General features: G+C 45.8%; 5 protein-coding genes across 15 annotated transcripts; 3 read left to right on the top strand and 2 right to left on the bottom strand.

The window, feature by feature from the left end:
* Nucleotides 1-360: 360 nt before the first annotated feature.
* On the top strand, nucleotides 361-7781 carry LOC100838561 (U-box domain-containing protein 35). Of its 8 annotated transcripts, XR_002961746.1 has the most exons (11): nucleotides 361-518; nucleotides 923-1148; nucleotides 1357-1478; nucleotides 1606-1730; nucleotides 1834-2015; nucleotides 2431-2711; nucleotides 3253-3366; nucleotides 3453-3881; nucleotides 4190-4948; nucleotides 6734-6847; nucleotides 7442-7557. XR_002961746.1 is itself a non-coding variant. In XM_024456855.1 (10 exons), exons 2-10 carry the CDS (start codon nucleotides 950-952, stop codon nucleotides 7532-7534), a joined length of 2304 nt encoding a protein of 767 aa, XP_024312623.1. In that variant the 5' UTR covers nucleotides 361-518; nucleotides 923-949; the 3' UTR covers nucleotides 7535-7781. The 8 variants fall into 8 exon arrangements, 7 of the variants coding, with proteins under 7 accessions (XP_024312623.1, XP_024312624.1, XP_010229349.1 ...); XM_024456855.1 differs by lacking the exon at nucleotides 6734-6847 and having other exon boundaries at nucleotides 7442-7781; XM_024456856.1 differs by lacking the exon at nucleotides 7442-7557 and having other exon boundaries at nucleotides 6734-7009.
* Nucleotides 5914-12375, bottom strand: LOC100838264. Of its 4 annotated transcripts, none has more exons than XM_024456859.1 (17): nucleotides 12109-12375; nucleotides 11929-12012; nucleotides 11502-11575; nucleotides 11038-11071; nucleotides 10885-10943; nucleotides 10528-10642; nucleotides 10397-10434; nucleotides 10175-10272; nucleotides 10019-10074; nucleotides 9093-9411; nucleotides 8740-8855; nucleotides 8480-8536; nucleotides 7776-7841; nucleotides 7505-7579; nucleotides 7018-7106; nucleotides 6313-6398; nucleotides 5914-6229 (listed from the first exon to the last, which is right to left on the bottom strand). In XM_024456859.1, exons 1-15 carry the CDS (start codon nucleotides 12250-12252, stop codon nucleotides 7035-7037), a joined length of 1407 nt encoding a protein of 468 aa, XP_024312627.1. In that variant the 5' UTR covers nucleotides 12253-12375; the 3' UTR covers nucleotides 5914-6229; nucleotides 6313-6398; nucleotides 7018-7034. The 4 variants fall into 4 exon arrangements, with proteins under 4 accessions (XP_024312627.1, XP_024312626.1, XP_014753030.1 ...); XM_024456858.1 differs by having other exon boundaries at nucleotides 6313-6378; nucleotides 12109-12373; XM_014897544.2 differs by having other exon boundaries at nucleotides 6313-6378; nucleotides 9111-9411; nucleotides 12109-12367.
* Nucleotides 12376-12407: 32 nt separating this feature from the next.
* On the top strand, nucleotides 12408-14104 carry LOC112269772. Its single transcript, XM_024456861.1, has 2 exons — nucleotides 12408-12606; nucleotides 12712-14104. Exon 2 carries the CDS (start codon nucleotides 13228-13230, stop codon nucleotides 13828-13830), a length of 603 nt encoding a protein of 200 aa, XP_024312629.1. The 5' UTR covers nucleotides 12408-12606; nucleotides 12712-13227; the 3' UTR covers nucleotides 13831-14104.
* A 3806-nt stretch (nucleotides 14105-17910) lies between these two features.
* Nucleotides 17911-20238, bottom strand: LOC100841576 (expansin-B4). Its single transcript, XM_003558982.4, has 4 exons — nucleotides 19901-20238; nucleotides 19624-19733; nucleotides 19070-19254; nucleotides 17911-18684 (listed from the first exon to the last, which is right to left on the bottom strand). The coding sequence occupies exons 1-4, from the start codon at nucleotides 20091-20093 to the stop codon at nucleotides 18354-18356; spliced, it is 819 nt and encodes a 272-aa protein (XP_003559030.1). The 5' UTR covers nucleotides 20094-20238; the 3' UTR covers nucleotides 17911-18353.
* A 3592-nt stretch (nucleotides 20239-23830) lies between these two features.
* LOC100841884 (expansin-B7) lies at nucleotides 23831-25838 on the top strand. Its single transcript, XM_010231045.3, has 3 exons — nucleotides 23831-24374; nucleotides 24562-24752; nucleotides 25266-25838. Exons 1-3 carry the CDS (start codon nucleotides 23961-23963, stop codon nucleotides 25609-25611), a joined length of 951 nt encoding a protein of 316 aa, XP_010229347.1. The 5' UTR covers nucleotides 23831-23960; the 3' UTR covers nucleotides 25612-25838.
* Nucleotides 25839-26176: the final 338 nt, after the last annotated feature.

The raw sequence follows: 26176 nt of genomic DNA, 5'->3' as shown, positions 1-26176 counted from the left end.
TGTAAACTAGCTATAAGTAACTGCGTAAGTTGACATTTGGAATGGAAATAAAGAATTTTGCAGAATAACAAAAGATGCCTTTGTAAAGCAAGTGCTAATGGAATATGGGTGATGGTAGAAGACGAAGCTGTCTCACATGTAAATGTAGCGTATATGAAAGGGCACCAGTTTTGCTTTTGGGTGGGACTGTTTTTTTTCTGTTTTTTTTTTAGAGAGAGCACCGACATGGCCATCGAGGATTGGATCTACAAAGCAAAGCAGTGGGTGGGCCGAATCCAGCTCAGCCCAGGACCACGAGCAAAAGAAGAAGCCCACCAGGCCACCACCACCAGTGATGAGACCAATTATGCACAAGGGTTCGTTCCCCTCCATTCCGTTGGTGTCTCTTCTCTTGGCCCGCTTTCTTCTTCCTTAACCGCCGCGCCGAAGGCGTAGAGCACCTTCTCTTCTTCTTCCTCCTCTCCTCGCCGGCGGAACAGAAGAAGCACTGCACGACGGCACTGCCCTCCACAGCACGGGTAAGCTCTCCTCCATCCTCTATACTACTCATTCGCACCAGACCCACTCCACTAGCCTACAACCCAGTGCGCGCGCGCACCACTGCTCGCCTGCAACCGCGCGCGAGAGCCAACGTCGGAGCACGAACCCTAGCGCTTCTTATCTCCCTTCTCTCGCCGCATCCCAATCCCAGTCCGCGCGCCCGCCAATGCTCGCCCGCGGGAGAGAGAGATAGTTAGCCTAGCTAGGGAGCGGAGGCGCCGCCCGCGCGCGGCGGAGCGAGCGAACACGACGGAGAGGAACGAACCCTCGTGCTTATATTCTCTTGCTAGCCGCAATCCCACTGGTAATTTCATCCATGTCTTCTCCCGTACGTCGCTGATGGATTCTCCCCTCTTTCTTATCGTTGTTGATGAAGAAACAGGCTTGTGGTTGATTGATTGATCGATCGATGGCCATCCAAGAGGAGGGAGAGGGGGCTGGATCAGCGGATGCGCCGCTCACTGTCGGATTGGCGCTCGGCGGTTCCAAATCCAGCACCTACGTCTTCCGATGGGCTCTCGCCAAGTTCGCCAACGGCAAGGACAAGCCCGCCCCTATCTTCAAGCTCATCCATGTCCTCACCCCAGTCCTCGCTGTACCTACACCACGTATGCTGCCTACAACCCCCTTTCTTCCAACTCGCCTTCGATTTCTTCCAATCTACTCCCGCCGTTCCATAATTCTTGTCGAAATCTTACATGTATCTAGACACTTTTTATGAATAGATACATCCATTTTTGAGCAACTTTGAGACAAGAATTATGGAACGGAGGGAGTAGTTCTTACTTACTCTCTGAAACGTTCGCTTGGCTTCAGTGGGGAACTACATCCCGATCGATGAAGTACGCCCCGACATTGCCGAGGCCTATGCCAAGGAAGTGCATGTTCAGGCGCAAGAAATGCTACTCCCTTACAGAAAAATGTGTGATGAGAACAAGGTTCGTTTTGATTGACTTGCCTTTTCCCCTCCAACCTTAACAACAAGTACGTTTCCTATTCTGGACTCAGTCGATGAATCAACTCATCTTCTGTTGTTGGTTGTGTTTATTTATTTGCTGGACTCAGGTTGAAGTTGAAGTACTGCTTGTTAAGGGTGATGATGTGGCGGATACCATTTCCAATCTTGTCACTCAGTACAAGATACGGGTCCTCGTCGTCGGTAACCCTACCAGCAGGAGTGCCTTCACTAGGTATGTGGTGCTCATACCTGTACTTTACTGTACTGATTCGTGTCACGATTAATAACAATGTACATGCTTCTGTTGATCATCGGATGACATTTGTTTCTTGTAGGAAGTCCAGTGGAAATAAGGCATCATCCAAGATTTGCAAGAGTATCCCCAGCTTTTGCACTACATATATTGTTTCAAAGGATGGATTATCTTCAGTTTATTCCCCTGGACTAGGAAGTGAAACGTCTTCTTGTAGGAGTTCCGACAGCCAAGCGTTTTCAGGCGAAATGTCCCTGAGATCAGGTAAGGCATCCCCTGTTGTCAAGCTAAGACCAAATATTTCTCCCTTTTTGTTGTTCATCCTTGATTCCTGCCCATCTGTCCTTCCTACTGGAAATGTAGTAAAACTGTAGCAAGCTGGCAAGAAGACATAAGGCCGTTATTGTTTCTAATACTTGGCTGAAAAGTTTAATCTTAAACGCAATGTCAAATTGGAGTTTCTTATTTTTCCCTTCTCACCATTTGTGCATCCTTGATTCCTGCACATTTCTCCTTCCTACTGGAAATGTAAAACTATAGCAAACTTGCAAGAAGACATAAGCCTGTTATTGTTTCTAATACTTGGCTCAAAAGTTTCATCTGAAAAACAATGTCAAATTGGGGTTTCTTATTTTCTCTTCTCACCATCTGAACGTTACTTGTTACCTTGTCTCATCAGATTTGAGCGACAGTTCAGCACGAACTCTGCTTGGTTTGCTAAGTCTGCCAAGCTCCAACTTGGCATCAGAGAACCTCAAAAGTAGTTCATCTGCCGAACGTAATCGCTCATTTACTCTATATGATTATATCAGTGGATCTGCATCAGTATATGCTGACAAGGACAGAAGAATTACCTCATGCACTGATAGTGAAAGTTCTATATCAAGTAGACTGCGGGCTTCCAACAAGGCGCCAACACAAGGAAGTTCACTGCGGGGATTAATGCTTTCAGAAACTAAGGTTAGTTGTTCAATTTCTTAGGTTATTGGCAGAATTTAAATGACATGCATCTCTTCACTGAAAACTGTATTTAGACGTCCAACCAAAAGCTTCTGGTTTGATTTCCCTCCAGATAATCCAGTTAATATACTAAAAAATTCCCCGATTTTTCTTTTCCAACTTTGCGCCATACTTTGTTTTCCTCCAATCCCGTTGACAATGTATGCTTTCAATTACTTAATGAATTGGACAGGTGCAACTTGTTGTTCTTGAATAGATGCATGCCTTAATTAGGCTAATTGACTGTTGTTCTGGAAAAGAAGGTGAAAGAAATATGGCATGTGTGCTTTCAATTACTTTTTTTTTCCTCCAATCCCGTTGACAGTGTGTGCTTTCAATTATTTAGTGAATTGGACATTTACATGCAACTTGTTCTTGAATAGATGCATGCCTTAATTAGGCTAATTAACTGTTATTCTGGAAAAGAAGGTGAAAGAAATATGGCATATTTTGGTGATTGCATACTCAGTCTGCTCAGACCTGATAACCTGTTCCAACACAGGATGATGTTAATATAGAGCTCGAAAAGCTGAGGCTAGAACTGAGACATGTACAGGGGGCACACAAACTCGTCCAGGATGAGTCTGCCGATGCATCTCGCCAGGCAAGTTCAGTGGTATAGCTGCTATATAAACACTAAAACAGATTACCAATTCAGCACGATGTTTAAATCATCTTACCTCTGTCCCTTGTTGATGTCAGGTGGTCGAATTAGCCGCAAAGCGCGTGGAAGGGAAAGCTCAGTTAAGAGAGATACAGTCCAGGGTGGATAAGGCCAATGATGAAGTACAGGAAGAGAAGGCCCGTAGATGTGCCACAGAGGAGGTAGTCACCCATGTTAAGGATCTTGTAAGAGCAGAGGTTATGCAGAAAAATAGGCTGCTAATAAAGGCATCAAAGGTCGCTGATCAGAAGTCGAGGTTGGAGGAGCTCTTTGTACTTCATGGCAACTCGTACTCGACGTTCACCTGGGAGGAGATTGATAACGCTACATCATCATTCTCAGAATCACGCAAGATCGGAGCTGGATCTAATGGAACGGTATACAAGGGCCATCTCAATCACTTAGATGTAGCAATAAAGGTCCTCCATTCTGATGACAGATCCAGTACCAAGCATTTCAACCAAGAGGTATTGCCTGAATTTTGTGCTTCTACTAAACAATTTTGTTAGGCAACACTGTATTTTAATCAATGTTTCATAATTTAGTGAAACTGTGTACCATCTGGAGAATGTGACATGTCCTCCTTTTTGTTTTTTTGCAAGAAACATGTCTAATATCAGATAGATACTGTAATGCCACCATATTTCTTGCCGAATGCTGGCTGTTACTGTCTGTGCGTAGTTCATAGCATTTATTATAGAACTAGTCCATGTGTGTACTATTTTTATTGTCAAGTGATCATGTTCAAAAGTTTAAGCAAGTGCTATTTCTGCAGCTTGAGGTTCTGGGCAGGATACGCCACCCACACTTGTTGATGCTCCTCGGTGCCTGTCCGGACAGGGGCTGCTTGGTGTACGAGTACATGGAGAATGGCAGCCTTGCCGACAGGCTGCAATGCAAAAATGGCACACCATCAATCCCATGGTTTCACCGCTTCCGCATTGCCTGGGAAATTGTGTCAGCCCTTGTGTTCCTGCACAGCACAAAGCCCAACCCAATCATCCACCGTGACCTTAAACCTGAAAACGTCCTCCTCGACCGCGATCTAGTCAGCAAGATTGGTGATGTGGGCCTGTCAACACTAGTCCCATTGAAGGATTCTTCGTCCAGTGGTACAATGTACAAGAAAACTGGTCTGGCAGGCACTATGTTTTACATAGACCCAGAGTACCACAGGACTGGGCAAGTGTCAGTGAAGTCTGACACGTACGCGCTTGGCATGGTGATCCTTCAGCTGCTGACGGCAAGGTCACCAATTGGATTACCTGAACTAGTGGAGCGAGCAGTGGAAGATGACCAGCTTATGGATGTGTTGGATGAGGGCGCAGGGAATTGGCCCGCAAAAGAAGCACACGATCTAGCTCAGCTAGGCCTAAGCTGTTTGGAAATGCGAAGCAAGAACAGGCCTGACCTCAAGAATATGGTGTCAGTAGAGCTTGAACGGCTGAAGGGTATTGCGATTGTGGCATCGGGGCCAGTGCAGGTCGTGCCAGGGCTAGGGCCACCCAGCCACTTCTTGTGCCCAATACTCAAGGTAAGGTGCAATACAACAATAATGGTCAACGTATGTGTTGTGTTGTGTTCATCATACATAGTTTGTATGTTCGGTGTAGACGGTGATGCAGGACCCATGCATTGCTGCGGATGGACACACGTACGAGCGCAACGCAATTCTGATGTGGCTGTGCGAGCACGATGTGTCGCCCGTGACAAAAGCACTGCTGCCTAACAAGACAATTGTGTCTAACCAGTCTCTTCTGAGTGCGATATCAAGCTGGAGGTCCCAGGGGGGAGGCCTTTGATTGGTAATTAGTCAGTCTAACTGCACATATCAGAGAAGGGTAATATCAATGGTGTAGAGAGTTGTTTCTGTCTGCTTGTCTGTATGTCTGTCTCTAGGTCCGTGTCAGCTTCTGCATAAAGTGAAGAAGCAATTTTGCATCATAGGAATGTCCAGGATAGGAGGTGAGATGAGAGATTCTAATCACACGGTTGAAAGGTATCCATGGGTAGGTCGTCTCAGTTGAGTTTTGCAATTCGTGCAGTGCCAGGTTAAAATTCCAAGTCTCTCCTACAAAAACTAGTACAGTGCAACCGGTAATAGGATGGTGATATTTTGGTTGTTATGTTGGATGCTGAGATTTCATGGAAACTTTGATGTGATTGAGATGAGATGAATGAAATGTGGATGTCACACACTTAAGCTAGGACTTTTACATTGCATACCTTTTGTTATTATACTGTCCTCTCACCTAGATTTGGACAATTATCTGACAGACTGAAGTATTTTGCATGTGGCATTGTGGGTACCAACGGTATTGTCTAAACTCTGACCGTACCGGTCGTGTATCACAGCCAGCCCAGCCACCACTTAAGCTAAGACTTTTATATTGCATACCTTTTGTTATTATATACTGTCATCTCACTTAGATTTCGACAATTTTCTGACAGCCTGAACTATTTAGCATGTGGCATTGTGGGTACTGGGTAACAATGGTATTGTCTTGGGAGTTTTCCTTTCATTTTTTTTGCAAGAAATAGAAACATTATTTTGACAACTAGGTTTGCAACCTGTTCTAGCTCTACAATCTGCCACACACATCTGCCAGGCCGTGTGTTGCACAAGTTGCTAAATATTACAACACAAATGAAAGGTACCACACTTCAAAGAGGATAATCTATTGTATCCAAGGCAAATAACCGTTGATCTGGAAAGGTAATACATATTACACCAGAAAATAAGAGGAAAAAAAATGCATGCGAAGAGACACCATGCTGAGCTCCGGAATCATCCTAGCCTTTCTGTTTACAGGGACTGCAACCATCACCCAAAAGTTAGTTCACGCAGTAACCTGGTAAGGTAATCAGTAGTTCAAATACGGAAAATCCAAAACATACCTTTTGGTGCTGCCAGGATTCTAAATACATAAATAACCATCTAAATCCCACAAGGGCTCTGAAAATCTGCAACACAAGAATAGTCACTGTAAATTTTTTGTCAGGTGCTTACATGCAAGCTATTTGCGCTGCACCAACAGATGAAATAACCTTATGAGCACTCAACAGCCACACAATCTCTGAGATTGGCCGCATTCTATTTAAATAAATAAAATATCTCAAAGAGCTATAACTTGCGAAACAACATCTAATGAGAATGACATGTGGCCAAGTGAAACATTAGATGGTGTTTGTGATCATAACCTCTCTTTTTTTTCAAGGGAAGATCTTTATAGCCTATTTTACTTGATACACATTAGACAACAAAAACCTCAATACAAAATATATTTTGTATATTTGCATAACTTTTCCTAATCACCAGTGACTCCGTCAAGTTCTGTGGTGGTGAGCAGTCGATAAGGGAGATCCAGAATTTCAATTTGCACCATCTTCCTGATATAAAATAGGGTGCCAGATTGCAACAGTTACTGACAAGGTGCGTTGATACAGCTTTTCCTAGTTTTTAAAGAACGTGCACTATATTGAAGGGAGACTCTAGCAAACAAATATTCAATGTTGTCTCACATCCATCAGTCTGTAGATCAGATAATGGCAAACAAAATAGTTTGAAGAATATGCCTTCTGTTAAAGTGAAACAACAGATACCTGTCATCTAGGCACTGTCATGTCAATTGGCTTTTTCCCCCTTGCTTGGGATTTTCTGAACATGCAGCCAGAAGACCACGCTCGATGCACTGTCAAGAAAAAGACGGCAATCCCAAGTTAAGAAAAAACAAGTGCAACACTGATTACCACTACATATTGGCACATATGGAAATCTGACCTAAAGTATGATACTATAGTGCGTTTATATCAGCTACTCCCCAGCGACAAGTATTTAGGAACGGAGGGAGTACATAACACTTTCAGGACCTATTCTCCACAGTTATGTTATCACTAGGTAGCACTGGCATTTTTAGCGATTTGAAGGAATCAGGTCTTTCTTATAACAGTATTCTATATTAGTGTCTGAACCAACGAATATGTATCCATTCAGACATAATAGAGTTATCAACTGAATTATTTTCAGGAAATTACAGAAAAATGGCTGAAATGGAGATATAGCAGCAGGATTGCCATTTTTTTCAGGTACCTGAAGAAGATAGCCATGAAGCCAATCTAATGTTTGAGGAAATGAGTTTGCTGAAATGTCAACAACAGTCAATCCCTGATCAGATTTAAACAACAAGTTAGAGAGGAACCACTAAACTAGATAAGATTGTATTCAATATGATAACGAACATGACCCTTGAGTAAAGCAGCTGAAATGTAAGATATGGCTAGCAGACTCCATGCTTTTAATGTGCAAATAACTTGTCATGGAGAAGATTTTGTGCTTTTGACTAATGAAGGAAAAAAATTACCTGCGACTCAAAAGAGCAAAGATAGTCCTGAATAAGTTTGAGGTTGTTTATAAGCTTTCGATGATCCTGAACAACATCAACTAAGAGTCAGATACAACTCAAACGAGCAAACTAACCTGCAGGTTTTTTTTTCAAAAGAAAAGGGTAGGCATAACATCACGTGATAGTTCATACATTCATATTAGGCATCAACATAATGCTAAAACTAAATTGGGAATGCCAAGGTGTAGGTATTGTCTCTTGTCAACTCACATTTCATGAAATGAGGTGACTCAATTTGTATAGGGAAAAGCATAATGCACCATTTTCCATAGTGTTTTAATATCTGGATTCTTATGCCCTATAGAATATCTATGACAGAGCTAGATGATTATGAGTAGTAACTGTATGATTCGGTGATAGGTGCTGAAATGACTATATACGATAGCGACACAAAAAATATCCATGACCTACATACGCATTCATAGTTAGAAAGATATCAAACACTTGATTGAGGTTTGATAAAAAAAAGAAAGAAAGCATGCTTTCCTCATGTCCAGCCTGATATTAGTTGGCACGTAGACATTGTGAAGAACTCTTTTCAAGTTTTAATGATGACTACTAACCATTTAATATCACTTGCAACAACCATGCTTATACTGTATGGTTTTACATGACAGTACCCAAACAAGATTTACTTGTGTATTTGAGCTTTTCATGAATACCTGAGGAAGGCAATTATCTCTGAGAGCTCTAGTGGCTATCCATTCCTCTAATAATGCCTGCACAAAAAACAGAGCAATTGTAGACAAGAGAATGAATATCCTGGACATATTAGAAGATCGAGCTGGGAAGATGCATCTATTCCAGGCAAAGTGTATAATTTCAGCTTCATAATTTCAGAGCAGGAACCAGTTTGAAAAAAGAAAAATATGCAGGCCTTCAAATTGGTTATTTTGAGAGGTCAGCCAGTTAGAGAACACACCTTGTGATCAAAATCGGACATCCTCAACACAATTGGAACAATTATCGGCTCAGCAGCAGGTTTGTCTTTCTTGGTGGTGGTGTTCTTCTGTTGGTCCAAATCTTTATGTCCATTGCCTACAAGGCAACAAGAACAGTGATTTCTCAACATGCGTGTCATGGAACTAATGAAATAGTCCTGTTGAGTAAGGTATTTAAGGCTGGGAACCATGTAGGATTTGATTCTTTACTTCCTCACTAGTAATTTGTAAATATGTATAATCCAAGACTAGAACAAGAATTAGATTTACTTGAGCATGCTGCAACCTTGCTGTGTCATACTGATCCTAAATTAGTAACACAAATCAAATTTACCTGTATAACTTGACATACCTTCAGCTTTGGGATTTTTCTCTTTAGAATCTCTAGCCTCAGAAGAGCTTATCCCGTGGCTGTCAGCACCAGACAGCCCTTCATTGGTTCTACTCTCCTCAGGCTTGAATTTATGACCTTCTGCAATATCTTCATTTGTAACACTTATTCTGTTCTCAGATAGCCCATTTTCAAATTGGTGTTCTATTTTATTTTCCACAGAGACGGCTGAATTGTCAGATTCTGCCTTTTTCTCCATTCTGGAATTAGCGTCAGCATTCTCCTCATCCATCAGATAAATACTTGGATCCAAATGTATTCCCTGAATTGAAGACATTGGTCAAGATTAGACATGATTTACACAAGTCAGACATGCTACTAGAAAAAAGTGTTACGGATCTTTTGGCTAGCCTGCCGCCCCACAGCCCCACCCCCAACAGAACCCATCTTTTGCTGCTTAATTGTCAGACACAACTAACTAGTTCAAATACAACAGGTGCTATAAAGTAAATGTGGCACTACGGAGCTATACAACATGTAGAGCTTGCGAACTGTCAGATTATTCCCATCCAAAGAAAACAAATTTGATGGCCAGCGAAGTTCTGCCATGCCACAGACAGGCGTAGCACAAAAACAGAACAGAAAAAAAAAACAGTACTTGGTTGTTGTTATGCCCCAGACGAGCAATTTTGGTATAAATGCAATATCACACACACCAAATCTGTGACAGATGAAGCAACAGAAAGTTATGTAAGATCAGTGATAGATGAAGCAACAGCGAATTAATGCAGTCACCATCTGGTGCAAATGCAAATACACACTGGAGCACGCTTAAAGCATGAGGCTTCTGCAGGCATACCAGTAAATAGAGAAACCAATAGAGATGGGTTTTTCCTCTCAGGAGAATCATATAATGCAAGACAACATACCTCTATTATAATTGGCTTCCCATCTTTCATTGCTTTCTTCAAATCACCAGCCAAACCTAATAAATGTGAATATCGAGCAAAAAATCAATCAGATGCCTGCAACTGATAATCTCCAAAGCAAGCAGCTTCCATGTCCCACAAAAAAAAACTGCATACCCTTGCGAACAACTCTGCATTCTCTGCAAAATTCTGTGATAAGTTCTTCAGGTGAATTAAAATCGCGAGCCCACACAGGTACCGAAGTTAGTGGGGCACTGCATGTGTTGTTCAAAACATATATTTATTCCTGGATAACAAGTTTTGGAAAGGGGGAACCAAGAGCACAATAAACAAATCATTTGACAAAGGATAGTGGAGACAAGAAAGAAAAAAACTTACTCTGTTGATGTCCGCAACAACTCATAGACCATGTCTGTCTGCATGTTATAATGAGAAGTGGTAGTCAAGATGACAATGGTAGCAAACATGGCTCACAAATATGGTAAATACGATGGCAAAAGAAAATAAACCTGTAAAACATTTGGTAAATTGAGCCTTTGAGCAAGTTGTGTAGCAATTGTTGATTTTCCAGTGCAAGCAGTTCCACACACCAAAATTACTAGTGGTACTCTTTGATGATGGAATCTAGATAGGACAAATAGAGCATAAGCATACTATCTGAATATAATTGAAGTAAAACTTCTTGAAATATAATTAACCATTCAAAGAATCCAGAGGGTGCCTGTTCTAGAAATATAAGGGTGGCCCCTTAAACTATGAATTCGCTCTGTTTAATTAAACCACTGAAAAGAAGCCAAAGGGAGCCTGTTCTATAAAGATCCCAAAAGGTATATCGTTTGAAATAGAGCAAGCTCTACAAAACATACCTGGTCATCATTTTATACCGACTAATGTAGTCCTCTCCGTATCCTCGTTTCTCCATCAGCTGTAAAAGAACTAGTGTTTTTTTAGTTAAAAAGGTAACACACGGCAAACCCACACACTACAGGCACAATAAAAATAAAGTCTAAGGTAGTCACCTTGAAAAGATTGGCCTCTAAGTCACTCTGTGAACTGCACATTGATAAAACATTTGCTAGCAAATAAGTCGAATCCCCAGAATTGATGAGAGAGAAATTAGGATAGTCTACAAAACTAGTAGCGTAAATAAAGCCAAGACGATGGTAAGGGCAAAGAGAACGGCAGTCCCAGAAAGACATCATTAATGCTACAGCATACATATTTATTGACACGATAAGGAAGAATCAGCAAAGAAAATTATTGTTCCTGCAAGGCTGCCCCTATAAGTGGTTGATCATCTCTTTCCTATATTGTAAATGCTCCCTCCAATCCACAAATGCAGTCCTCCTAACATTTTTTTACTTTATCCAAAATTCTTTCACGACATCATAATCAGGAGTGTGGAATATTGTAATAGTACATACATGTGTTTTCTGTTTGGAAATCAGAATAACTGACTAACTGAGACGAAGCATGAACATACACATCGAGGAGGCTGTTGTCGACGAGCAACTTCTTGAGTTCAAGGGCAATCTTGATGGCAACATGGTTCGGAATCTGAAAATGGGGAGCGTAAGATGACCAAAAATTGTTAGCTTCCACTTTACATCATTTTTTTGTGGATATTTGATATAAGAAAAACCATGTTGGAAGCCTAGCGTGTGTGTTTCTTTCACTATTGGTGTGTATTGCCAAATGCCCAGAGAAACAACCTGGCATTGCTTGTAGGTGGTTTTATAAATCTCTAGTTCTTGGACAAAACCAAGTGACGGTTATAAGTAAGTAGCTAGGCCTAGGCCAAACAACAATCTTTTGACATAATAGGCAACCTCAACGGCGCGAATTAAACCATATGGCATGATGAAGGGAGACGGATTCGGAAGAGAGCAGGGGCAGCATGGTGAACAGACCTTGGTGACGGTGAGCATCCTACTGAGGAGGAACCTGGAGAGGACGTAGTAGTGGTCGGCGTTCTCCCCGAGCCAGACCTTGACCTGTCCAGCAGAGGGGAAACGGAATGAATTCGAATGGTGGAGAAGGAGGGGGGGGGAGGCAAATTCGATCGGGTTCAGGGGCGGAGGAGGACGGACCTTGACGAAGTCGTACTTGGAGGAGGCGTTGCGGGAGGGGAGCCTGCCGGCGGCGGAGGAGGAGGCGCCCTCGCCCGCGGCGCGCTCCGGCGGCGTTTCTGGGTCCCCGGAGCCGGAGGCGAGCCCGGCCTGGTCTTGCGTCATCTTCCCGGCGTCGTGGGGCGGTGCTCGGTGCGCTGCGCCGCTCTGGCTTGATCGAGATGGAGAAATGCGGGATGCTTCGCTTTCGCTTGGTGGATTCTTCTTCTTCTCGTTTTTTTCCACTCCGTTCTTTTTTTTTTTTGGTCGGCCTCGCCTCGACCCCACTGTCCGTCAGAGGAATCTTAAAGAAATGAGCAACATCTTTTGAAATCGAATCTTAGCCAGCCTGAACAAAAGTTGCAAGAAAACCCATAAATCATTATCTTTTATAAATTTCATTAGGGCCTTGTTTGGATGTAGAAGTTGGGATACTTGGCATTGCATTGGCTCCAGCCAGAGAATGAATTAGCTGAATGTGTAAGTTTGAATCACACAAGAAGCACACATCTGCCAACTTTAACTTGAGGATTTTGGAACCAATGACTCGTCGTGCTACTGATGATATGCAACTTGTGATTTCAGAAGCCAAACCACCCACAACATCTTGGTATGCCCAGTCGACACCTTTGATATTGGTAACAGCTAGCACGAGTGCGGCAAGAACTTTAGGTTCCAGACTTGCAGTAGCAGCAGTTGAGAGTCAAATCGAAGGGAAGGGGGAAGGAAGGGGCCGCGGGGCTCCAGACGGTGGCGACGCCGCTGCAGAGAGATGGGAGGGCGCCGCCGCGGGCTACCTCGTGCGGGGTGCTCAGGGGGGAAAAGGAAAACATCGCTTCTGTTGCGCGGGGTCTCGGTCGAACTGTTCCGAATGCCTGGCGATGTCGACATTGGGCCATTCGCACACTGATCCCTCGACATGGAGCCTGAATCAAACGGCCCGGCTGGAGTCCGAATCGAAATGAGCTTCCCGTCCGGCCCTTTTTGTTTAATCAAGCAATCAAGCAGCCTTGGGATTGACTTGATTCCTGCCTAGATCGATCACCAATCTCCAGATGCTTTCAGATCTATCTGGTTTCTTCTCCAGTTGATTGATTGGCCATGGGGGAGACGCCTAAACTTGGTGAGCGTGACGATGTTGGCGGATTGGAGATCGGGGGAGATCCCGTCCCCAGAAGATGTTCCATGAGCATCAAGGAATTCAGGGCCATCTGGGTCGCTGCCGCCAAGCGGATGGAGCCCAGCGTCGAGTACCTTAACCCTGAGGAGCGAGCCCAGCGCCAACGCGATCGAGAACGCGATATGTTGCTCATCGCGCTCAAATCCTACGCCAACCGAATCAATATGCAGCCCAGTGAGCTTGAGTTTGTGCAAGTCACGGATATGAATGTCATCCAGGAGTTCCTCAAACATTACATGCACTTCAACTTTCTCGTGAGGGTCTCCGGCGCCACGGCGCCGACCCTTTTCTTCGCCGAGCTCAAGCCTCGTTGCGCGTCAGAGGAGGATGTCTATCTCTGCACGCCTGTGCCTGTGCCTGTGGAACAAGAAGAAGAGGGTCATGCCTTTGGTGCATGTCTTGGTTGCCGTCATCGAGCAAAGGAACTCGTGCATCCCAGGAGTGGTGGATACTTGGGTGGGCATGAGCTTGTGTATTGTTACACAGATGCAATGCTGGATAGTGATGACGATGACTACATGTGACTGGATTTATTATATCATGTATCCACAATGCTCAACACTACTGCAGGGAGTTTTTTTTGGGTAAGATTCAGTTGGAATTATGCTTGTGACCAATTTTCTGTATTTCGACAGTTCGGTGTAGTAACTTATCGTAATGAACCAATGAGTTTGGTGGATGATTTTTGTTTTAACCCCAATCCTGGTTATGGTTGCAACTTACAGTGTAATCAAATGCTTGTACATGAGGCTAATCAATTGCTCCGATGCCTCATTCTGGAGGCTGACTACTCATTGGTTCACCATCTTCTTGTTTTTTGCTTTGATTGAGGTACGATTTCCGAAATTGAGGATGTTAGATTTTGAGCTTTCAGAGATAACAAAAATATAGTGAAAATTGGCCGGCTTGCCAATTATGTTGCTGCTCATTCGATCGTTTCTGGATATTAGGGTCAATTTTGAGATGCTTTTAGAGTTGTTGAAGCCTTATGCTGTTAGAGCACTCCATTGTGTATTTGCACCATATACTGACTGCATTTAATTCGCTGTTGATTCATCAGTCACTGATCTTACATAACTTGCTGTTGCTTCATCTGCCACAGATTTAGTGTGTGTGACATTACATTTATGCTGAAATTGCTCGTCTAGGGCACTACCAGTTCCTATTTATTTTTTACGCTAGGCCCGTCTGTGGCACCGCAGAACTTCGCCAGCTATCAATTTTTTTCTTTATGCGAATAGTCTGACGGTAAGCACAGCTCTACTTGTTGTATAGATCTGTAGTGCCATATTTACTTTCAAGGACTTGTTGCATTTGAACGGGTTAGTTATGTCTGACAACTAAACAGCAGAAGATGGGTTCTGTTGGGGGTGGGGTGGGAGGCTAGCCAAAAGATCCATAACTTCTTTTCCTAGTAGCATGCACCTATTGTGTAAATTATGTCTAATCTTGACCGTTGTCTTCACTTAAGGGAATACATTGGATCCAAGCATTTATATGATGGATGAGGCAAAAAAATGGAGAAATCTGTGGGAAAGAGAAGAGAAGACCAATCTGAAAATGGGCTATCTGAGAACAAGATAAGTGTGCTAAAGGAAGAGATTACGGAAGGTGATGAAGGCAAGCCTTACGAAAGTAGAACCAAGGAAGGACTGTATGGTGCTGACAGCCATGGGATTATTAACTCTTCTGAGGCTGGAAACTTTATAAAGAGAAAATCTCAAAGCTTAAGGTAAATCAATATACACAGGTAAATTTGATTTGTGTTACTAATGTAGGATCAGTACGACACGACAAGGTAGAAGAAGCATGCTCAAGTAATTAAATCTAATTATTGTTCTAGTTTATGGATTATACTTATTTACAAATTGCCAGGAGCATGCCTATATTACAAGGCTAACGAGGAAGTAAAGAATCAAATCCTATATTGTTCCCAGCCTTAAATAGCTTACTTAACCGGGCTATTTTGTTTGTTCCCAGCCTTAAATAGCTTACTTAACCGGGCTATTTTGTTTGTTCCCTTGAGACACATGTTGGGCAATCACTGTTCTTGTGGCCTTGTAAGCCACCCTCTCCACCCCTGTTGCAGCCCGTAAGGGTACCGCAACGCTGATCTCCCTCACAGCTTGGTGGACCTGGAAGCAGCGCAACACGGCAATCTTCGGCAATGCCCTCACAGATAGATTTGTGACCCTTCTTGCCACCATCAAGGAGGAGGCCTGCTCTGGGCCACGGCCGGGGCTATAAGGGCCTTGGCGCGATCCTTGTGTCAGCTCTGGAGCTCTAGTGGATGGTGTTGTATACTGTGGGTGTCCGCCATTCTTGGCATGTAAGTAACTCTTTTTCTATCTGTCTACTAACGAGACACAAGCTCTGCGTTTTTTCGGTAAAAAGAACAAAGACAAACCTGCCGTTGACCTCTCAAAATAACCAATTGTGCTGAAGATGTCTGACTTTTATCTCAAGGTGTGTTCACTAACTGGTTTACAAATTTAAATACACAGTTCCTTCAAATTAAATTTAAACTTTCTGGTTTTTGAATGCATCAAACCTGCCTCCGTGAAAAATAATGTTTGTTTTGCATTGTTTCTTTTGGAATCCCGATTTTTTTTTCAAGGAAGAGTGCCCCCGATTTCATTAATGAAACCAAAGCTACAGGAAGTTTGTTTTGCATTGTTGACCTCTCAAAATAACCAATTTGAAGCTTATATGTTGTTTCTGTTTCAAACTGGTTCCTGCTCTGCATTTACTATTCATTTTGCCTGGAATAGACGCATCTTCCCAGCTAAATCGTCTAATATGTCCAGGATACATATCTTTGATATATTCGCTCTCTTGTCTAGAATTGAATTGCCCTGTTGTTTTGCCCAGGCATTATTAGAGGAATGGATAGCCACAAGAGCTTTCAGAGATGATTGCTTTCCTCAGGTCTTGATGAAAATCTTGAATACACAAGTAAATTGATTCTGTTTGGGTACTGAACACACCCACGTCAGCAGAAAACTGACAGAGCAAAGAGAAAATGAACCCAACGCCTCAAGAAGAGAGAAACACCAAGGCATAACAGGGCAGAAGCTAATCGCGTGGGGAGTTGGCCGCGCTGCTCCACAACAAGAGTTGCTCATACGTTAGCCTCTGCAGCGAGGCATATACCAAAGTCAAAACCGGTCACCCAGAGCTGGAACTCTTGTTAAAAATGGGGTTTCTGCAACACAAGACATAATTCAGTCAACCCAAGACATGATTAGTCATGCACAAGAGTATTCATGCAAACCAAGCCGTAATAGGTTGTTCGGAAAAGTAAGTATGCACACAAGACGCATGCAATCAGTCCTTCACAAGAGTATTCATACAAACCAAATACGCCCCTTTAGGGTATGATCCCAACCAGGTGGCGTCGGGACCATGTGCATCTTCACCGGGCGATGGCCCTCTCGCCTCATCTTCACCCGTCAAACATGCAGATTAATAAACCGTAGTAAAAAGTAACAGCAGATCAATTCAGCGATTTAGAGGTGGCTGGAAAAGGGCTCTGCTAGCGGTGCTTGCCTGGATTGCCAAATTGCCATGCACTGCAGCGACCTCTGTTTGCCATACTGACAGCAATTTATCAGCAAAGCTGGAGTAGTGCTGTACACGTACCATTTTGAGGGATGCAAGCGTTCAGAGAGAAATACACTTATGCAGCTATTCTAGTTCTAGCTAGCATGGATGCTCTGTGATCGATCCATTGGAAAACGATATTGGATCGGCCGCGTCCATCCATCCATGTTCTTATATAAACACAGCGACTATAACCATCTCACCTTTGTTCCCGGCCGGGCTCTCGATCGATCCCGTCAGATCACAACGAAGAAGAAACACACACATGGATGCATCGTGGGAGTTGTTGGTACACAAGACAAAGGCCAACTCGAACTGTTATTAATGTGCAAATCTAGAGATCACTCTGGAGAACATGTAGTCTCAATTCTCTGCAGGAACCAACAGTCGAGAGATCTCTCATCAGACTTCTTTTTTTGCCTTTCCTTTCTCTCTCGTAAACTTGCTGCTTGATGCGTATAATCTCATTATTTGGATCGGAGCCCACAAGTAAATGAAATAGTACAAGCGCTCGAGATTAAAGCTTTTGCCTTGATCGTTGAAGCCGAAGAGAGCTGTGTAGTTCTATCTATCTATGCAGGTGCCGGCACGAAGATATATAGGAATCAATCAAGGTACCATGGGGAATAGCAGCAAGGGCGCCTTTACAGACAGAAAAAGTCGAACCTAGCAGCAGTAAGCTGCTCTGCAATTGCATTGCAGTTACAGCAAACACCATTGCTAGCTAGGTGCACCTTAGTCCGAAACTGAAACACAACCTTTTGACTGGACCATCTACTCCTATATTCTCCATGGACATGGAGTACTAGTATCTACCATGAACGACTTTGTCAGTCAGTCAGTAGCACCAACGCCTGCCTGCCTGCACTTTACTGCAATGGTGCTACAGATTTTCGCAGTCTTTGTTGATTTCAACGACTTCCAAGTCCCGGGAAGAAAAGAACAAAAAGAAATGCATGATTCGGAACAGATGCAGCAGTAGCCCGTGAACCGGAGCTGAATTCGATCCGCCAACATTAATTTATACATACGCCCTGCCCAGTCTGATACACATAATGGATAATGCATGATTTCACATGCAGCAGTAAATGGATCATGGATACAGCATGCAGTTACATAAATTGCAACTGCAGCTGCATTGCATCGACACGAAACTCTGAAACAAGACCAAATTAATACAACTAGTAGTAGCAGAGAACAAGATGGAGAGTGGGCGGGAGAGCGTAGGAAACCCCATATACTTTTTTCATCTGGGATTTCCTACGCTTGCCTCCTCTTATTCCCACAAATACAAAATGTAACTTCAGAATTACAATTAATCAAACCCCAATAGCACCACTGCAACTGCAACTGCCGCCAAATGAACCAGAGCTAGCTCGGAATGAACCAATGGGGATACCGGATACTAATCCATCAATGGAGCTCTGCAGGAGGATCTAGCATTCTAGCTGTACTGGACGATGGAGCGGTAGAAGGTGTTGGGGCGCCAGTTGGAGGGGATGACATTGCGGGCGACGAGCGTCTTGCCGGACTCGTTGCGGATGCGCAGCGAGAATGGCGCCTGGAGCCTGTGGTTGGAGTCGAGGCGCCAGATGGAGCCCCACGACTCCTTCATCCTCGTCCACCGGCCGCCGCCGCGGCCGGACTCCATGAGGTCTACTTGTACCACGTCGCCGTCGCCGTTCTCGTACTCCACCAGGATCGCCATGTACACCGCGTTGGAGCCCTCCTCCACGTGGAAGCCCACCTTGAGCCCCGGGAACTCGCACGGCACCCTGCATTCAGATTCAGTTTGTTACTCTAGCTGCTGGCTGAAGAAGATCTAGCTTTGCTACTAGCTGATGCATCTTGATTGTATTATACTATGCTTTGATCTAGTGTTAGAATCATTCTTGGTAGCTTTTGGGGGAATCTTTTCATGTTAGTACTAGCTAGTGGTAATGATGGGCAGGAGAAGACGGATGTTGTTTGCTTTGTGTGTTTGTTTACATTACATTGGTACATTACAGACAGGCGGCAGAGTGAAGCAGATGGATGCACAGTTTAGGCATGTGCCGGGGTCAAGTCAAGTCTAGCTTGAGACAGGCTTCTTGGTGGGTTGTCTGAAGGCAAGGCAGAAGACTGTCGGCGGCACACATGGTAACAGTTAAAAGTAAGTACCTGGTGAACTGGATGTCGATGATGCCGGCGTGTCTGAGCTCGTCGTTGCGGCCGGGCTTGGCGAGCTTGCCGAAGGCGGTGCCGCTGAGGTCGAAGTGGTAGGGCGCCACCGGGTAGTAGTTCATGTCCGTGATCACCACCGTCTCCGTCCGCCCGGAGCACGCCTTGTGCTTCGTGCACTTGATCTGCAAACACAAACATTGTTCAGGGAGGGAGGGCAGAGTTGTAATTTGATATTGCGCCAACAACACATGGCAGGTCCGTTGCATGGGGAGCCGTGCCGGGCACTGTCACGGAAAACGTGCCGTTGCAGCTAGCTTGCAGGGTCCCCGGACGGCCGGACACTGGCACGGCTACTCGTGCCCCGGTCGAGCCAAGTATATGGGCCAACTATAATCAAGTAATCAGCTCAACTAGCTAGTACTGCTGGCTTTGACCAAGTGGTCACTTAAGTATATGGCATTTTGGAATACTAGGAAGACTTAAGTGGTCACTTAAGAAGAAGATTAGTGCTACCAACAGTAGTGGAGAATAGTGCAGTAGGAGGGGACTACCTTGTAGCATGCGCCGCATCCCTTGCCGTCCTTGAAGAGGGGCTGGTTGCCGCAGGAGGTCATGGCCATGAACGGGTACTTGTTCACGTTCTTGAACCCGCAAGCGCCGCCTGCAAGATTTCACCTCTCATTGCCCGTTCCATTTGGAGTAGCTAAAACCCAGCCAGCCCGGCAAGCAAAAGCAAAGCTACTTCTAGCTACAGCAACCAAATGTACTACTCCTACTACTGCCCAAGATCTGTCTGAAGAAGAAGGGGAAAAAGAGTGAGGTACATACCGTTGTCGTAAGGGCCGGCGCCGTTGGGGGCGCCGTACCAGGTGGCCCTGGCGACGCCCGACTGGCCGAAGGACACGGCGCTGGCGTTCAGGTTCGGCCCTCCGCCGGCGCTGGAGCCGTAGACGGAGGAGAACAGGAGCAGCATTAGCAGCGGCGGCGCCGCCACCAGCAGGAGCGAGAGATGCTTGGCCATCTAGCTTGTTCACTCCCTCACTGGCTTTGCTCGCACTCTGTAGCTAGTTGGATCTGTTTGGTTTGGTGTGTGTTGATGAGGAGCTCCTCTTTGGTGGGCACCCCAATTTATAACTGGCCTGTACCGTACCGCTGCTACTGGACTACGGGTACACTTGGAGGAGGACTTGCTGAGGCTGCAGCCAGAGGGGTACACTAGAATATAGTTGTAGTAGTGGTGTGATGCAGGATGCAGTGCAGGGAAAGAAAGAAAGAGAGGCAGCAGGCAGAGGAGAACGTGGCATGTTGGGGTGCACATGGCTAGCCTAGATACACGCAGACATGCATGAGCATGGCCTTAACCGGCTATGCCCTTAGCTAGGCGCGCCAATCGAACACTGACATGAGCACCCCCACACTCACTCTCTTTGTTTTTCCCAAACGATCGAAAACATGTTCACATTCTAATCTGTAATCTGTGGGTGGGTGCTTGCAGGCTTGCAGCTAGCTTCAGCCAGAGTTCCACGGTGAACTAATGACTTACCGGGTGATGATGTGATATCGATGGGTCCTGTAATCAGGTGATTAGTTTAGTAGAAATAGCAGAACACTGACAGGGGCTAGCTTCTGCCTGACAACGGCAAGCTTAACTTAACACACGTACATCGATGCAACCAGGAGTTATTGTCCTTGTACGGCTGTTAATTAATACTCCGTACTACACATCTTCTATCTCAGTTTGTTATCCTAATCGATGGATGCGATATACATGCGCCAGCCGCTAGGTGTCGATCCGTACGTACGTACGCGTACACAAACTCAACTGATTACTGCTAGTATATATGTACAGGAGTCTCATCAGGACTGAATCGGCAAAGGGAAGCGTGTCATTATCGATCGATCTCAACTGTACATGTGTACAGCTAGCTAGCTGTCTTTGTGCGTGCGTGTGTGTGTGTGATGTACATGCATGCGCCGGAAGGAGTACTGGAAGCACAACAAACACCTGATTATATAAAGAGCAGATATATATGGTCGATGAATACATGCATGCATGGAACTGGAAATGGGGTACGGCCGGAAATACGCATGGATATTTTTCTTGGGCGCCATCAGCACGCATGATGCAAACTCATAGCCACATGCATACATGCGTGTATTGACGTGAAACGGCGGAAAAGAAGAAAAGGAAGATATGTAGATGGAAAGAAAGAAAGAAAGAAAGAAAGAAAGAAAGAAAGAAAGAGGTGTTAGCGTGCACATGCAAGGAAATTAATAATTAAGAGGGAGATCAAATTAATCAAAGACGTGTGTAAGTATATGTACGCGCGGTGCTCTTAATACTGCACGCAATCGGTGGCTACACTAGCTAACATGGCCGGGTGAGGCCGTGCATGTGCACAGGCGCTGCGTTGATCACCAAATCACATGCATGCCTGCTACGTACACCGACGGATCCAAAAATAGTTGTTCTTCTCTCTTAATTAATCAATTAGTGCCCGAGTCGATGGATCGACCTATGTCGCCCGATCGATGAAATACCACGACAAGGGTCTATGTATCTTTACATAGCCGACGTCAAGTTACTTAATTTTGCTGGGGATGTATCTTTACACAAAGCAAAGATGCTACGCGGCCTAATCATGCCTCGGTCTACACCTGCGAAAAGAGCCTTTTACGGTTAGCGCGTACATGCATGGAGGGCATCAAAAATCAAACTACTCTCCCTACCAGCTAGCTCTAGCGCGTGGAATAGCACCATCTATGTGTAACGGTGCTGGCCATTAGCTAGCGATGCATATATGCGACAGCTAACTAGGAAACGATTAAACGGCTCTCCATCGACCACTTTTTTCAATTCATCTTCGTCTACTTCTTCTTAACTCCAACTAGAAGAAGAAATTAAAATACTATACAGATGATCGATGCATATATTTGGCTATATATATGCATGCCTATACCTTAATTCTTCTTTTCTGACGGGGACTATGTATATAGTCTTGTTGATGGGGAAGTTGAAAGTGATGGATCCATCGAGAATGAACAGATGTTCCTAGCTAGCTAGCTTTGCTACGGAGGCCACGACGCGATGCGACGGTGATCTGCTTACTTATTTTGGGATCGATTTGATTCGATATGTATGTATTTTACAGCACATGGATGCATGCAATGCTAGGCGCTGCTGTCAGGCCGGGCAACGTGGTGGTTCGGTTTGGACTTTACTTTGGTCGCCACCTTCTTCAAGTACTCACTCACTCGACACTCGAGAGACGGAAACTACTCCAGCTACAGATTCAGACACTGTCAGAGAGTGCATGTGGCCGTGGTGGGACCCTTAATTTCCCAAGCAGAGACTCGAGAAAGCGACCGTCTTTGACTTCCCGCCATCGACCCATCCATCTCCCGCCAAAGCCCTGATTTTTTCTTCTTTTTTCCTTTCGCTGGGCCGGATTACTTTAAGACCGTACTGCTAATAGCTAAGGCAGGCAGCTTGAGGCCCATACACACGGGCTTGACTGCTTGGACGGAATCAGCCGGTGGCCTGTTTGAGGCCCGTAAACGTGGGCTGGCCAGATTGCTCAACAATTGGAGGCCCATATCCTGGTAGTGGTAGCTGAATTGTGATAGATGCCTGAATTTCAGGTGGGCCGACCCAGGTACGTAGGCACCACCGCCTCCTGAAGAACTTGCCATTTGAGCCGGCCCGGTGCCGTCTGTATGGATGGGGCCGTTACCGGGGAGGACATTGTGTTAGAACCCAATATCTACTTTTTTTTTAAGTATACCCATATGTTTCATTAGACAACCGGATTATAAAGATTATTACACGCATGATCACGACACGAGACAAACATGCTTGTCAAGCGACTTTGCACAAAGTATCCAGCGAGAAGTGAAATAATAATTCCATTCTTGGAGAAACTTATGCCTTGCCGAATCGTCGTCCACCCTCGTCCTCCGCCGCCTTGCCGGAAAAAGAGTCGAACAACCGGCATGCTCAGATCTGGAAGATCATCTTCGCATATAGCGATGCTTTCCGAGCCGATGAACTGGACCGCGACGAGACCGAGACCGTTGTGAGTACATCTGATTGTTTGTTTTTCCCTCAAAAATAAATAAATCTGATTGTTTTGTTATTCTCGATGTTGATGTGTATTCGGTCCGGTATTTAGCTGCAGCCCATTGGTAGGAACCGAAGACAAGCGGTTTTGTGTATGCAGGCACCGGCCGCCGGTGCACCATGCAGCACAACAGGCTAAATGTCTAGGGGTGGCAGCAAGCTAGATTTAGACATGCCTCGCGCGTAACCCACCCACATTTGACAAGTATTTAATCTGAGATTATGCAGTAACCATCCATGACCATGACCACCTGCATACAGATAATACAGTCAAGTACTAAAACAAGAAACAGAGGCCAGTTGAGAAGCAGCGACAGAGAAACAGACAGACGGAGAGAGGCGCCTTGGTTGTTTTTCCACGGCGTGCGCGCGCCCGTGTGGCAGCATGCATATGTGTGCATGCGCAACGTGGAGCAGAAGCAGCAGAAACGAACATAGTACGTGTTAGTTTTGGATCGACACGGAGCACTTGAAATTTGGGACGGAAGAATGTAGCAACAGTATTTTTATTTTTATTTTGTTGAGGGGGAATGTAGCAACAGTAATGCAGGCTCGTGACGATCCGAGTGCATCCACAAACATGTGAACCATCCGACCCATCCGGCCCACGGTATTCGCTTTAGCCGTGCCGTCGTCTGCTTTCTTCCTTCGCACCACAAATCATGCCCAATTATACATGCGTCACGACCCGTTCGATGCCCTATAAATACCAGCCATCGCCAATCTCCCGCCGGCATCCACCAGCAATTCAGCCAGAGACAGTCAGCCATGGCATCCTCATCCTCCTCCTCTGTTTCTGCAGCTCTGTTGCTCTGCCTCCTCCTGGCATTCCATGGCGTCTCCTGCGCAGCCAAGGCCAAGCACGGCAGCGGGAGCAAGAAGACGCACCACTCTCCTCCCAAACCCCACGCGCCATCTCCTCTTCCTGCTCCTCCGGCTACCATCATCCCTCCCCCTGTTGCGACGAACGGTTCCTCCAATTCTAGCTCGCCCGGCGCCGGCGACGAGGGGTGGATGGACGCGAGGGCGACGTGGTACGGCGCGCCCAACGGCGCCGGCCCCGACGACAATGGCGGGGCCTGCGGTTTCAAGGACGTGAACCTGCCCCCGTTCTCCGCCATGACATCCTGCGGCAACGAGCCGCTCTTCAAGGACGGCAAAGGCTGCGGCTCCTGCTACCAGGTTACAACCAAACCTTTTTGTTGCTAGCTACTACTCATGGTATTCACGGTCACGAGACGCGTGCATCATCTGGTCTGTCTCTACGTCCGTTAATTTCGCGTGTCCTCTTCTTCCTACGGCTAGAGAGCCAGCCTAGCCTGGCCTGGAGTCTGAAATTCTGAATTGGATTCTTGTGTTGGAAACGCAGATAAGGTGCCTGTCGCGTATGCACCCGGCGTGCTCGGGGGTGCCGGAGACGGTGATCATCACGGACATGAACTACTACCCGGTCTCCCGCTTCCACTTCGACCTCAGCGGCACGGCATTCGGCGCCATGGCGAAAGACCAGCGCAACGACGAGCTCCGACACGCCGGCATCATCGACATGCAGTTCAAGAGGTACTGCCTCGATCAGCACTGTCATCCTTGCATCCATCCAACTTAATTAATTAGTAGCACCCTGGTCGATCGATCAGCCATTTCTGGTAGCCAGCCAGCTAGCTTCAATTCTCCACCGTCGGTTCGGTTCCTTCCTCAGCAGTCTGCCCTGCAACGGCCGGTACGAAAACCAACAAACCGCTACTAGTGGCTAAGGTAGGTAGATGGGGCAAGATAACTGCCATCGTCGCCATGTCGTGACAACAACTTTTAACGTATCAGGCCATCCAGCTAAAATGCAGATATGGGACCCCAAAAGGATTCTGCTAGCTAGCTAGTGCCACATGCGTGTCATTCTCGATCTCGAAATACCAGAAACCAACAAACCGTCCCTCCCGGCGTTTATACACGCACTTGGTTTCTTGGTTTGTAGCAGCTCGTGACACAGCCATGGATAGATAGCCACACACAAGAGATTAAGAGATTGGAGCAAGATGATGGATGGATGACGTACAATACATACATATATTGCAGGGTGGCGTGCCAGTACCCGGGGCTGACGGTGACGTTCCACGTGGAGCACGGTTCGAACCCGTACTACATGGCGATCCTGGTGGAGTACGAGAACGGCGACGGTGACGTGGACCAGGTGGACATCATGGAGTCCACGCCGGACGGCAGCGGGGAGCCCACGGGGCAGTGGGTGCCCATGAAGGAGTCGTGGGGGTCCATCTGGCGGATGGACACGCGGCGGCCCATGCACGGCCCGTTCTCGCTGCGGATCACCAACGAGTCCGGCCAGACGCTCGTGGCGGACCAGGTCATCCCCGCCGACTGGGAGCCCAACGCCATCTACAGCTCCATCATCCAGTTCGACTGATCTAGATTCATTCCTCATCTGTATGGAATTGAATGATGCATCATGTGCGTTGTTGATCGATTAATGTGATCGAGACGTCGCCTGTGACGTCCGGCCGGTGCGTGTCGTGTCCATCGTATCATTCGTACATAGTTCGCCTAGTACGTACATTCATTCTCTGCCCTGTGACCGATGCAATATTATACCATATTAATAAACTTTGGATTATTCCGCGCGCGGGCGAGATATGCATGTTATGCAAGTTTCCTCTCCTTTTTCCTTTCGAAAATTAACTTGTAGACGCAAAGAGGTACAGTTAGCTAGCCAGCAGAAATTCTCGTTCACGAGCGGCCGCGGGGCACAGTTAGATGGAACAAAAGCACTTCCGGCGCCCGTGCCTAGCTAGCTGCCTGCCTGCGACGCTCGCAGCTTTGGCCTTTTGCATTGTTGTGCTATCTAGCTAGCCCCTTAATTTGGATGGATGCTAAATCCTTCATGTTCACGGGCGTCCTGGCATTTTCTATACCTCCCACCACTCAACTGTTTCAGCCATACAGTATGTATCTACTAGTAGCAGGTTATGACA

This window comes from Brachypodium distachyon, chromosome 1, assembly GCF_000005505.3.
Source record: "Brachypodium distachyon strain Bd21 chromosome 1, Brachypodium_distachyon_v3.0, whole genome shotgun sequence".
Taxonomy (NCBI): Eukaryota; Viridiplantae; Streptophyta; class Magnoliopsida; order Poales; family Poaceae; genus Brachypodium; species Brachypodium distachyon.
The sequence above is the reverse complement of the archived record's forward strand: the minus strand, read 5'-3'. Positions and strand labels throughout refer to the sequence as shown.